This window comes from Pithys albifrons, chromosome 2 (genome assembly GCF_047495875.1).
Source record: "Pithys albifrons albifrons isolate INPA30051 chromosome 2, PitAlb_v1, whole genome shotgun sequence".
NCBI lineage: Eukaryota > Metazoa > Chordata > Aves > Passeriformes > Thamnophilidae > Pithys > Pithys albifrons.
This window is the reverse complement of record NC_092459.1, coordinates 49,628,394-49,641,956: the sequence shown is the minus strand read 5'-3', so window position 1 is coordinate 49,641,956 and position 13,563 is coordinate 49,628,394. Positions and strand designations below refer to the sequence as shown.

Sequence of the window (13,563 nt, the reverse complement as noted above, 5' to 3'; positions counted from 1 at the left end):
TCCTGAAATCCATGCAAAAATCACCTAAGTGCTATATATTTTGAAGTGAAAAGGCCAGTTTCTTAAAGCCTTTTTCATTATTTCTTCCATATTATAATGTAGTTATGTAGAATGAGCCAACCACTGAAATACCTTCTGACTGGAAATGTTTTCAACTTGCTTAAAAATCTAAGTGACCTTTTAAAGTATGAAACAGAACCAGAGGAAATTGTAGATTTTGTTATTCACAGATTAGACCAACACACAAAGTATCCACTTGTTGTCCAGTAACAAGATGGTAGAATGTGTCTTCTTCCTCCCTATCTATGTGACTTCTAAAGGACAGTGGTCCTTGAATTAGAGTACTTAAGCACAAATTTGTGTTATTATTCAAATCCCCTGATTTGAAATATGAAAAGCACTGCAAACTCCAGAATTACAGGACACCTCTCCGCAGCAAATGACTACCTCTGAAGAGGTGGTTAGAGCACCTCAATGGAGGCCAAAGCTGCACTTATTTGAATGACTTTGGAGATTAAACCTGCTCACTTACAGTTGAATTCCACTGAAGAAGGAGCCAAAGAGTCCGATCATTCCCAGAAATTCCACTCGACTCAGATTTCGGACGATATACTCCTCACAAACGTTTGAGATGCCATAGAGTGTTGCTCCGCCCAGCACTAAGAGATCCCCTATCAGTTTATTTTCACCTATGATAAACAGGAAAAATCAGAATGTTTTAAAACAACCATCTCCTGTCTAGAACCACTGCAAGTTCTTCCCTATTGATTTCAATCCTCAGGCACTAAATAGCCCATATTTGGGCCAATAAACCAAATGCAAATGTTCTGTCATTTTAACAGTTTTCATTCAGAGGCAAAGGGAGAGCATATTCCTTGATGTAGAAAAAAAGTAAAAAAAGCTGAAAAATTAGTAAAAATTATAGAAACCAAGACACTCTTCAGAGACTAATTTTTTAAATTATTCCTTTATTTTTTTCAGATAGAATATGACTTAGCTCTATAGAGCAGTTTGCATCTCATCTTAAAATCTAACCAGACCAAAACATGTCCAGGACTTAGATGCGAGACCAAGTGAAAAATTCTGTGTACCTGTGAAATGAGTGAAGAAATCATTGCAACCCCAATATTGACCTCATTCTCACATGAACCTGTTTGACAAGAAAGGGAGGAGGAAGGATAGGGTGTAGACATGGTGATCATAATGACAGGTTTTTAAAAGAGGTTCAATTAACATAGCAGTACCTACTGCATGCAATGAACACCAAGATGTATTTTCAGTACCTCCAGGTATATAGAATTGCTAAAACATTTTCTTATCAAAGACTGTTTGAAATCTTTTTAAGTCTTGGAAGCTTTTATTATTGGGTGTCAGGGAGAGCTGCAGGGAGATTTGATCAAGTTTCAGCTTGAAAACTGAGGCTCTAGCTTTGCAAACTGATGCATGCCATTCCTTCTGCACATATGGCTTGTTAAATGATTTATACAACAGCTACAGCTTCACAAAACTGTCAGATATTGCTGCCGAACCATATTCTGAAAGCTTGGACATAATGAAAGTTTCTTTGAAAATGTTCAGTAGAAATGTTGAAGTAACAAAAAGTATTTTTTTAAAGAAACATTGATTTCTTTTAAAATATCTTATTTTTTGTATTCCCGCCTTTTTAAGTTTTATTACTATTGATTTGTGAAATATACAGTGCAGCACATAAAACTGGAAGCTAAAAATGTGATTGGTTAAAAATTATCTTTTCAACTTTTTTTCTTCAAGGAGTTCTTTTAAGCCTTCAGTTTTCATTCCAAACTACAGTGCTGAAATTTCTATTGAAAAGAAACTTATGACAATAAAAATGGTTGCACCAGGACAGACGAAGAGTCTATTAATCAATATCCTGTCTCCAACATTGACTATAAGCACCAGAAAAGTGTAAGTTGTTCAGGGATAAATAAGAATGGAGCAAAGTTTAAAATATTCCCAGTAATACTCTTAGTTTCCAACATTTTTCAGCTCAGATGAGATATGACTTCTGTATATTTAGCAAACATTACTAGATTTCTCTCTCAAATACTCATCTAGCCTCTCATTTAATCTTGCATGTTCATTTATTGACAGCATGCTTAGCATCAACCATTTCTCAAGATTTGGTTGGCTTTTTGTTTGGGTTTGGTTTGTTTTTTTCCTTTTTAGCCTTCTTTGTCAATCAGTCATAGGAGATGTTCTCAATTTAAAATAATCATCAGCATTTTATAAAACGTCTTCATACCTCTGATGTGCTTCATATTTCACAGTGGTTCCAATGATTCCTCACTGAGCTCACTTATTTGGTATTTACTGCAGCTACTCACTGACACTTCTGGGAAGTATTGCTTAAAAAGCATTTGACCTTAGAAGTTGGTTGTGGTGAACTGCTGGGACAAAAAATATCATCCTTTCGCATCTGTGAACCAGAGGCAGCCCAGAGGCTGAGCATTTGCACATATATGGGATGGCCTCAAGCATCAAACCCTGATGGCTCTCCCCAGAGCACACTCGTGCTGAGCATGAGCCTCAACCTCCAGGGCTTTCCCAGAAGAAGGAGCCAAGATCTGTTCAAAGCAACAGACTCTGGCACTGGAACCTCCTCTGATACTCAGCAGCACAGAGGCTGAGGAGAACCTAAATAAACAGAGAAGCACAGAGGGACTATTCTCAGCCAGTTCTTAGTAGATGAGGCATTCTCTGAGATGGAAGTTGCGTTAGACCATCAAACTTAATAGCTCTTGAGGGATTCTTCATTAATTTGCCTGAAGTACATGTAGTTTTGGCCTACTATTAAGAAGTACTTCATGTTTTAACTATTAAGCTGGATACCTCAAAACTATATTGGTCATCCTGTAATTTTATGACTGTAGGAAATATTTAAGAATCACTCTGTACTGACCCTCTCTATACCACTGAAGACTTCATATACTTTTATAGATGTTCAATAACTTGCTTCTTCCACAGTCTCTTTTTTCCCCTTGAATTTTAATGTGTAGTTTTACCCTTTCAGAGAAATTAAACCAGACAATCTATTTTCCTCTGTCAAAGGTGATATCATAATAGCATAATTTTGCCACAAAAAAAAAAAAAAAGCTGCAGTGTCACTGTGCTGCAATAGGCACGGACAGGTTTTTACACAGTTTTTCATGTGTAGGTACAAATTGAAAGGCAATAATGCAGGTTAACAGATTTTTCTGGGCAAATTTACCTAACAGTTCTGCAGAGGGCTCTGGATAGACTTGAGAGATGGGCTTATTTTAATGGGATGAAGTTCAACAAGGCCAAGTGCCGGGTCCTGCACTGTGGCCACAACAACCCCCTGCAGCGCTCCAGGCTGGGCACAGAGTGGCTGGAGAGCAGCCAGGCAGAAAGGGACCTTGGGGTACTAATTGACAGGAAGCTCAACATGAGTCAACAGTGTGCCCAGGTGGCCAAGAAGGCCAATGGGATCCTGTCCTGTATCAAAAATAGTGTGACCAGCAGGACCAGGGAAGTGATCCTTCCCCTGTACTCTGCATTGGTGAGGCCACACCTTGAGTACTGTGTTCAGTTCTGGGCCCCTCAGTTCAGAAAGGATATTGAGATGCTGGAGCGGGTCCAGAGTAGAGCAACAAGGCTGGTGAAGGGACTGGAGCACAAGTCCTGTGGGGAGAGGCTGAGGGAGCTGGGGTTGTTTAGCCTGGAGAAGAGGAGGCTCAGAGGTGACCTCATCACTGTCTAGAACTACCTGAAGGGAAGTTATAGCCAGGTGGGGACTGGTGTCTTCTCCCAGGCACTCAGCAATAGAACAAGGGGGCATGGGCTTAAGCTCTGCCAGGGGAAATTTAAGTTGGAGATCAGAAAAAAATTTTTTACAAAGAGAGTAATCAGGCATTGGAATGGGCTGCCCGGAGAGGTGGTGGATTCACCATCCCTAGAGATCTTTAAACACAGATTGGATGTGGCGCTGGGTGCCATGATCTAGTAAATGAACTAGAGTTGGACCAAGGGTTGGACTCGATGATCTTGGAGGTCTTTTCCAACCCAATCGATTCTATGATTCTATGATTCTATATTCATGCTTGAATAATGAATATGGCAAAAAACATCCAATTATTGCAGTTGGATGGCAAAGTCAGTGTTCTTCAATCTGCTCCTTCTCTGCTGAGATCCAACGCCTCACATGATCCTGCTGGATTCACAACTCATCACTCTAGCATGTTACTTTATAGATTACTGAGACACAGGATGTTTCTTCTGAAATCCAGGGTTGGAATCTCAAACCCTTCAAAATCAATCATTTCCAGTACAGCTTTGGCTGGCTGATTAAATAGTAGAGTATATTCTTTCCTTTTTGGCTGGGGCAGGGCTATTTCAGGATGACACCAATGAATTTAAAGTCTTCATTGAGGACAAAGGACAGAGATAAAAGGGGGCAGGGAGATGCAGTGCGTACTGTCACAAACTGTTGTTTTATTTAGTAGCATCCTGGCAATTGCAGTTCTTACAGCACTTGCATTTGTATTCAGAAAGCTGAGTCAAGAATTTTAAATCCCTGTGTATGTATTATGCTCAGCTCACAATTCAGTGCTTTTAATTAAGAATGAAAACTGTGCCTAATTGACAATCTTTGAAAAGAATTTCCAGCCTTCCCACATCATTTGGGTTGGCACTAGAGAAATCAATGTGACAGGGGAAGTTGATCGATGAAATCTAACTCTGTCTAGTCTGCATTAATAGCTACACACACATTATTAATATGATGTTACACATAAAAAAGAACATTTTACACACAAGAAGGTTCTTTTCAACAAAGATGCAGGCAAATTCCAAACCTTTACTCTGAGACTGTGTGCAAAACCCAACTGGTAGTATATAGGTTCAGCACCTTTTAGCACCTACTCAGTCACCCCACCTCTGTAGAAAAAATGAGTAAAGTTGGGGAGAAGTAAGAGCACACAGTGGACATGAGAGGTGCTTGAAACTCAGAGACGTAGCCAATTTGGAAAGGAAGCAACTGAGGTTTGCAGTTAAATGCACAACGTCCAACTTTACACTGACACAGTTCGTAATAAACAACTAAGCCAAAAGAAAATGAAACTACAAATATTTAGCTTGTCCCCCCAGTTTGCCCAGAGGGAGTCCTGTGTTGCAGGGCCCATAAAGTCTGTTTATAGCAGTGCTGCCTTGTAAGCGTTGACACATTTTTGCTCTCTGCACCTTCTGACAGAGGCAACTTTGAATGGTGCAGAGCTTTGGATACATGAAAGCACAGGAGTTCTTGCTAAATTTCACCTATTTTTGACCTCAAACTGACGCATTCTGGTCAATGGTTCTCTGGGCAGGACTTGGCCACACAATCCATTCACTCTTACTTACCTGCTCCTTGCTGTCTCCCAACAAGGACATCTGCTCCTGCCATGCAGCCCATGCCCAGAATGCAGACCACAATCCCAATGAAATGTACTGCCTTGTATCGTACCAGTAAGAAGAACCAGGAGAGGAGTATCACCACTGGGATGACAAAACAGTCTAGGAGCTGCCAAGAAAGAGAGAAAAAAATCAACAAATCAACCTGCAAATACTTTGCCTTAAAATACTAGGAGAGATTCCAGCAGAAGGAAGTGAGGGAAGCAGGGTTATTTAGTTTGTAATAGCACTTTCTACAAACAGAAACCGTATTTGAGTGGTTATGTTATCATCCATCAGGCTCAGGATAAGACAGTTCATGACTATTCCACAAATTCAGGAGAATTGTTATTCTAGGATAAGGCCTAAAAGCACCACCTTGCTCTTTGATTCAGATGCATATTTGAAATCCATGGGAAGAAAACCTGGGCCAAGAAAGAGCCACACCTCTTCATCTGGTCCTCACCTCTGGTGATTAATAGGCAAAGACTGAGGGCAGTTTTCCTGCAGTCTAGACATATGCTTTAATTCAGCCATTTTAGTGCAAGTAGAGCAATGTTTACAACACACAAGTTGACCAGATTTATTAAATCTGGTCCTATAAATCAGGGGTTTTCTGCATGAAGCATGCTTGTGAAAAATCCCCCCCTGTGGGGACTATAAACTCTGTGAAAACAGAGTCCCAGGTGCCTCTGAAGGAAAAAAAAAAACCAACCAAAACCCCAAAACTACATCTTGTCAGCAGTGCAAGAAACTCAACCTTCTTGCCAATAGACCCTTGGAATGAGCCTTCTCAAAGAAGTGTTATGAAACGCAATCTTTAATTGTCTGGTTTGTTGGGTTTTTTTCCAGAGCCATCCAGCAATAAACTCAGAGAACCTGTGATAAAAGAAGAAATGCACCAAATGTTCGTGAGAGGACTTTGAGATTTGCAAATCAAAATATATTCTAGAAACTACCCGTATGTCATCAGGAAACAAAAATCCCAGGTAAGACACATCCAAAGAAGCTTGACTTTATTCCCACTTCCTAAAAGGATACACCTATTAAGGAGTTGCAATTCTGTGTACTAATAATGGGGTTTAACAAATTGTGCAGGATACACTACTGTTCAGTGCCAGTTGATCTAGCACAGACCAGAGCTACATGGTAACACCTTCTTCCTAGTGAAAATTTCTAGAAGAACTGAAGGATGAGACTGTTTCCATAATTCTGGAAAACTACTTCAGATGTTGTTACCTTGATTTCAGGTGACATAATTTGATTTAACTTTCCTTTGGGCCTATTACGTGTTACTTGCTTTCTCAGTGTGATTTACCACTAAGGACACTGCTATCAAGTAAAGATCACATCCCTTTTAACTTCCTTGTCCATACATGTGTTATTTGAAGAGAGAAAGATTTATGCATGATTTCAAGAATTTTACTGCTTAGAGGACTATTTTTTACATGTGAGATACCTACATAATGAATATTAAATTTGTGGGATCAGCAAAAACAGAAAAGCCAATGTTTGGACTAAGGATAACACCTACATAATAAATATTAAATTTGTGGAATCAGCAAAAATATAAAAGCCAACTTTTGGACTAAGGATAATTTCCCTGAATTCATTTGAAAAACAGGAATGTGGAGTGAGAACTCATCCATTTCAAAGATTTCCCAGACAGTGAAAAGCAAAAGCCTTCAGAAGAGAATCCGTTCAGCAGTGGAACCGTGCTGCTCTTGGGAGGCTCAAGCAGTTCCAAAGAGCTGCAAACCAGATGAGGGAAATTACAAATGGGAATGGTAATTCCATTACCATGCTAAAACAGGTTCTGCCTATAAAGTGAGAGCTAATCATCTAAAAATTAGGGTCACGCCTTTTCACAGTGAAATCTTTCTCCAGCAGTCCCAAAAATGCTATCCTACACAAACCAAACCCAAAAAGGGACACAGTCTGAAAGAACTGCAAGAAGCTCCTTTGGCTGCATAGGGTGCCTGCTCTGTCCCTGCAGAGCCTGTAGCACATACAGTGTGTAACCCAGCTCACACTCCATAACTAAGCTTCACAAAAACATGCAAATACAACACACTAAACACACAAGAACCACTTCAGAAGCTGTGCTGCTGGGGACAGTCAGCTCCTGGGGCAGGGAGGGCTGGTGGCAGGAGTACCAGGCACAGGGTGGCACACACCTGAGGAAAGTGCACTCTTCAGTGTAACCTATGGGATGTGGACACAGCTCAACACCTACCCTCTCAACCCACATTACATCATGATGCCTGTATTTGCTGCACGTCTGTTCTTCAGCAGCTGTGCTAGCTCACACTGCACCGATCATCTCTGCTGAAGAGGGAGTGAAGGTGGTACCAAACAGCAAGGAGCCAGGTACTCTTTATGCTGCTCATAGCTATCCCTGATGGTTTGAATGCCTCTAACCCATTCCCTCCCAGTGCAGCATTGAACAGGTGAGACTAACTTACCATTTTCTGACCTCATCACAGCTTTGCATTACTTAAAGTGTGGCTACAATGAAGATGAAGGCTCTTTCTTTAACAGAAGTCACATGGAGAAAAAGAGAATCATAAAATTATAGAATGGTTTGAGTTGGAAGTGACATTGAAGATCATCCAGTTCCAAACCCCCTGCCATGGGCAAAGACAACTTCTACTAGACCAGGCTGCTCAAACCCCCATCCAATCTGGCCTGGAACACTTCCAGGGATGGAGCATCCACAGTTTTTCTGGGCAACCTGTGCCAGTTCCTCACCACCCTCAGAGGGAAGAATTTCTTCCTAGTGTCTAATTTAAACCTGCACTCTCAGTTTAAAGCTGGATGCCGTACTCCAGGTGGGGTCTCCCAAGAGCAGAGTAGAAGGAAGACAAGGGGCAGTGAGTACAAGGTTTCATCTCAATAAAGGAAAAAATTTTTTTACACTGGGTACAATCAATCACTGATTGTGGTATGAGTCCCCATGACCAGAGGTTTTCAAGAGGTGATTGGGTGGGGTGATAATTTCATCCTGGCTCCCTTTCCCACAAAATGTTGGACCAGGTTGGAGGTCTCTTCCAAGCCAGGCAGTTCCATAAGCCTAAATTGTTTAAGGAGTTTAAAAATCACTTGTACCTGCAGCATGTGCACTTTAATACACAAATTCCCTCTAAAACTGTTCTGGAGGAAGATTTTAGAAATTCCTCTCATTCCATAAATATTTAAACATACCTATGCTTTCAAGTATATGAATGTGTGTCTTTTAACCGCTAACATGAAAGGCTGTATAAACAGAATGTGTCTCAAATAAACAATGCTGATAACAGCTAGAAAACATCTCTTTGGGGCTGGCAGTCCAAAGTCTAATGCACAAACTGCTATTTGGAAGACTGCAGCATCAATAGATCCAAACATGAAATGTAGGTAATGTTCACTGACATTATATAGTTCTTCAATTGTGTTTAATTTATACCTATACTTAAATGATGGGGTAGACAGAAATAAATTAGGTTACAGCAATATAAGCAATAACATAACCTAGTACATATTACTTAACTATTTTTCAGGTATTATTTTACATTTTATTTCTCCAGGACTAAATTTTCTCTGCCTTTCTTTTTTCCTCAGATAAAACTGTCTAGTACAAGAAAAAATGCACATATATTCTACAGACAAAGGATGTGAGATTGAGGATTACCTCACCTGCAATAAGGCTTTTTTATTGGTGATTTTTTTTGCCTTTTTTCTCTTTCATTTTTTATTAGTTATTTCAGGTATTAAAAAATATTACATCTAATTGCAATTTTTCTGATTATAAAGCTTTTTTAGTAACAAAGATAGATTATGCGTAGCTTGACTTTCACTTGTACCTAAAGGTCAGTTGTTTATCAATAGTTCTCAAAGAATCATCTTTTATATTTTTCTTATTTTTAATTGCTTATTCAAAAAGTACTGCCTATACCCTGTCACTAAGTTAAATTAATGAGTGATCTGATTTTAAACAACATTCCTGGTAATCAAAGAAGTTACTAGATTTCACTAACCTAAAAGAAAACATATTTGCAATGTTGTCATGGGGTAATGCAGACTGTGTTCTTTGACAGTGCTGTATTTTTTTTGTTGCTTTCTTTAGCAACAGCTCTGAATGGGGCTGCTTTAGAAGGCAGAATACAAAAATACATAATCTATTGATAAACTGTCCTACAGAAATTTGTATTATAATAAGAATGTTATGGTTTTGTAGAGATTGAAGATTATTATTTGACTCCAAAAGATACCACACTGCATCTAAGTCTGAGGATGAAGCACAACACTGAAATCTATTTGCTCTGATTACTTGTTTGTTAAATTTTGTTGACTTTATTATACTTGTGAATTGTATCTAATCTCTGCTCTCACCAATTCAGCATGTGTTTGCACATCTATAGCAAGAATGTACTGTTAGTCATTGGAAAGGAGAGCTGGCAAGCTTTAGAAGAGAGGTCTGTAACACAGAGGGTGAACTGCTGATCTGCAGCAATATCAAAAAGAAAAAAGCTGGTCAGCAAACTCCCTATGGGAACAGCTGAGCTGAATCTTCCTTTTTAAATATTCATTGGATTTCCCCCCTCCTAGTAATAAGCCCTTTTTTTTTCACATTAGGGGTTTCTCATTAGTGCTGTCCTCCAGCAAAGCATGAGGAGAATCAGCTGCACCCTCTGCTTAGCCTACCCTCTGGGGCAGAGGGATCAGTAAAATCAGTGTTGTATCTGTCAAACCTTGTATGGTGAAGTACACATGATGGCTACAGAATTTCAGCAAGTAACCTGAAAATTTTAATACAACAGCAAGTGCTAAATCCAGGAAAAAACACACTTTCTGTCATTGGCTTTGTTTTTTTTTTTCCACAGGGAGGGATTTTTTCACAGGAGGTTTGCTCCCCATTCCAAGGCTTTTTCTCTTCCAGTTTTCACACCACCTTCACAATATCATGCACCCTTGATTCAACTGTATAACAGCAGATGAGATGTGAACCCACACAGAGCTGGCTGCCAGCTGCCAGGGGAGATGCATGGCAATTATACTGCCCTGCAACTGAATTCTTCTCCACGAAAAGTGTTGATTGGTGGCAGCATCTCTGGCAGGGTTATTTCAAGCTATTAAAATAAAAAAAGAGCGCTGTTTTTTCCTTTCATGTTTCTATTTGCTGCCTTATCACAACTTAACCACTTTCTTTCATGGTTTTTATATTATCACAAAACTAATGTAAACCCATTATTTTTTTACCTAGTCAAAGTGTATGGTACTTCAGATAATGATATTGGCGGAAGAATCTGTTAGTGATGTGATTTGCTTAAAAAAATGTAAAAAGGTTTATTTCCATGATGTGGAAGAAACAAAACCAAAGACTGCTCCAAGTCTCTTAAAAACAGCATTTTGCCCCACAAGATCTCTATTTTTTTCTTGATGCTTCTAGAATTGTTCCTATCAGTTTCTTTAATCTGTACTCAATATTTTCTTTTTCCTTGTGGGCAGGGAAACTCACTCTAAACTTCGACAGGTGAGAGACCTTCACCACCATCTGACTTGCATGTATCAGAACCTGAGATGAGGATTATCACGGCTTCAGCTTTCTGTGTACGTAGAAGAAATTTAGTGGCTTCTTCAAGTTATGTTAAATGAAAGGTAGTGGCCACATCCAACCCTGTCCTGGTTCAGCAGGAGGGACCAGCTAACCCTGTGTGGGGGTGATCAAAGCTGTGTATTCTACCCCCTCTATTCATTCCCCAAGGTCAATGGGCCATTAGCAGCAGCTGCCCAGGGAGCCATTATCACCTTCACACCCAGCCTGAGGGGGCGGAGCTGCTAATGGGCCATCAAGAGTTCAACACCCCCTGGCTCCCAGGGTTAATCACCCATTGTGTGAGTCCCCGCCCAGGGGGAGGGACTGGGTGCTCCCTGAGGGTACATAAGTGGTGGGTAAGAAGACCTTGGGAACCTCTCGTTGGATCCAGAGCAGCAGCATGACCTTGACAGGAGGAGATCCCCGCTCTCGCCCAGACCACAGCCCTCGCCTGCACCAACAGGTTTTTCTTTTCCTTTTCCTCTGGACTTGAGGGAACCACAGGGGTCTCAGCACAAGGGCAAACAAACCCCCTTGGGTTTGTGCCCCAGGACACTGGGTTATACTGCTGGGGTTTTGTGAGTTGAAAGCAATTTCCCTTGTGTGTCAGTGTTGCTATTGTAATATTATTATTAAATTTTAGGTCTGACTTATAATCTCTCTCGTGGTGAGTTCATTTCCTCTGCTGGTTCACCTTTAAACCAGCACAAACCCACAGTTCCACTCCTCCCAACTCTCTACACAAGGGCATGCTTTACTACTAAGATCAGTAATCACATCTTGACTCTTTTTATAAAAACACCTCTTCATCCTCTCATCTCAGTACATGAACTCCAGCTGTGCTTATACAAGATACGTTCAAATATCAGGAAGACTTACCAGAACAGACTGACCACAGAAATGGTCTTCCCTTTAATTGACTTCTTCCTCTGATTTGACATACCACTGTCAGAAAAAGACCATTCTAACACAGCTCTGTCAGCAATCACATGTTTCTGCAGAAAAAGCTCCCTCTTTTCTGCTTTTCTTCTCTCTAAGTAGGTTGATTAGATAAGGGTTGTGAGACAATTGTCTGAAGGTTACTCATTAGAAACTTCTCCACATCACTAGCTGCTATAAGCTATGCAGGGGATTAGATCCTGATCTAGCAAAAACCATGGATGTCTCCTGCAGAATTACCTCTGCTTTTGCATGTCACTTGCGAGAATATGCAACATGGGCATATAATGCCAAAATCTCTGCTGTTGTAACGGGCACAGCTCCACTGACGTTGATGAGATTTTGTATATTTATGTTACTAAAAAGTTTGGCTCTGTTGACTCCAAACCCACATACAGAGACTTAGGATACTGTACAGGCTGGTTTACAAAGCACAGAAATGAAACACAGTTAAAAGACAACAGCAACTCAAAGTGTGGTAATAAAGCAGATATAAGCTACACATCACATTCCCTCACAGTATAAATGTACAGTATGAAACACTCCTGCAAAATGCTGATCTGCAAACTTTATTAACCTTGCACTATTTCCCTTACAGCCCTGAGGCAGATCAGGAAAGTATGGTCAAACTGACATTCCTAGGAGGAGAGGAGGAGGAAGTGAAGGAGTGGAATTTATCTCTTTTGAGATACTTCACACTAGCAGCTACTGGGCAATGTAGATCAACAACTTCAATATTGCACATCCCCTGCTCCTTGCCTCCCAGATTTGATTCAAAATGATCTCAAACCCTCTGCCTCAATGTACATTGAGTCTACAGGGACCAAGAACGAAGTAAAGTCTATTACCATCCAGCTCTCCTATAATAACTACTTACTGCTGACTCCTTTCCTTTTCTGGTGACAGTTGTTGAGATATGAAAACTGCCAGAGGTAATTGGACGTATGATGTACTGCTGAGCCTCACAGTGATCTAAGAGCTGAGAACATCAGCATCCTAGTCTTATTGTCTGTTTCCTGGTCTCTATAAATCCCAGCTTTTACTATCTTTGTTTTTATCATGCCAATCGAATGCTTGATTGCCCAAGGAATAAATTACCAGATAAATCACTACTTGGAAACAAGCTCTCTCTTTGACAGTGCCTTATTTCTTGTGGCATCATGTGTGTGTTCTACAGTACTACTATGCAAGGTGTTGAAGAAATAATCCAGATTTCTACAGGATGCCATAACATAGGAAAAGGATAACATCACCTCTAGAGAGCTAACACACCAGGATAATATACAGATGGATAGAACAAGGAAGAGGAGCAAGAAGAGCTAATTAATGTGGGAAAAATGGGGAGAAGGAAGAGGGCAGTCTGCCTCAAAACTCAGCATGATATGATGAGAAAGCACTTACCTGGCAGCAAAGCTTACAAATGTTATCATAAAAGGACTAATGAAAGACATCGTGGGGTTGGTAGGATGTATGTGTGTGGTACACTGCAAATGCAGTACATGGAAGTTGAAGTCAAAATGTAATTTTAAAGAAATTTAATATCTACATCTAAATATCTGCAATAACTTCAGAATCTGTTAATTCCCTTTGGGGGAAGAAATTTTATTTGCTGTGTAAAAGGTGTCTCTAACAGTATTTAA

General features: G+C 40.1%; 1 protein-coding gene across 1 annotated transcript in view; it reads right to left on the bottom strand.

Moving 5' to 3' along the window:
• The window catches only part of SLC35F1 (solute carrier family 35 member F1), a 242,607-nt gene that overhangs the window by 30,911 nt on the left and 198,133 nt on the right, over positions 1-13,563 (bottom strand). The window contains exons 4-5 of the mRNA XM_071548962.1: positions 5,380-5,539; positions 533-689 (exon numbers count right to left, since the gene is read on the bottom strand). Of these exons, the coding sequence (XP_071405063.1) occupies positions 533-689; positions 5,380-5,539 (317 nt within the window). The remainder of the gene's footprint in view (positions 1-532; positions 690-5,379; positions 5,540-13,563) is intronic.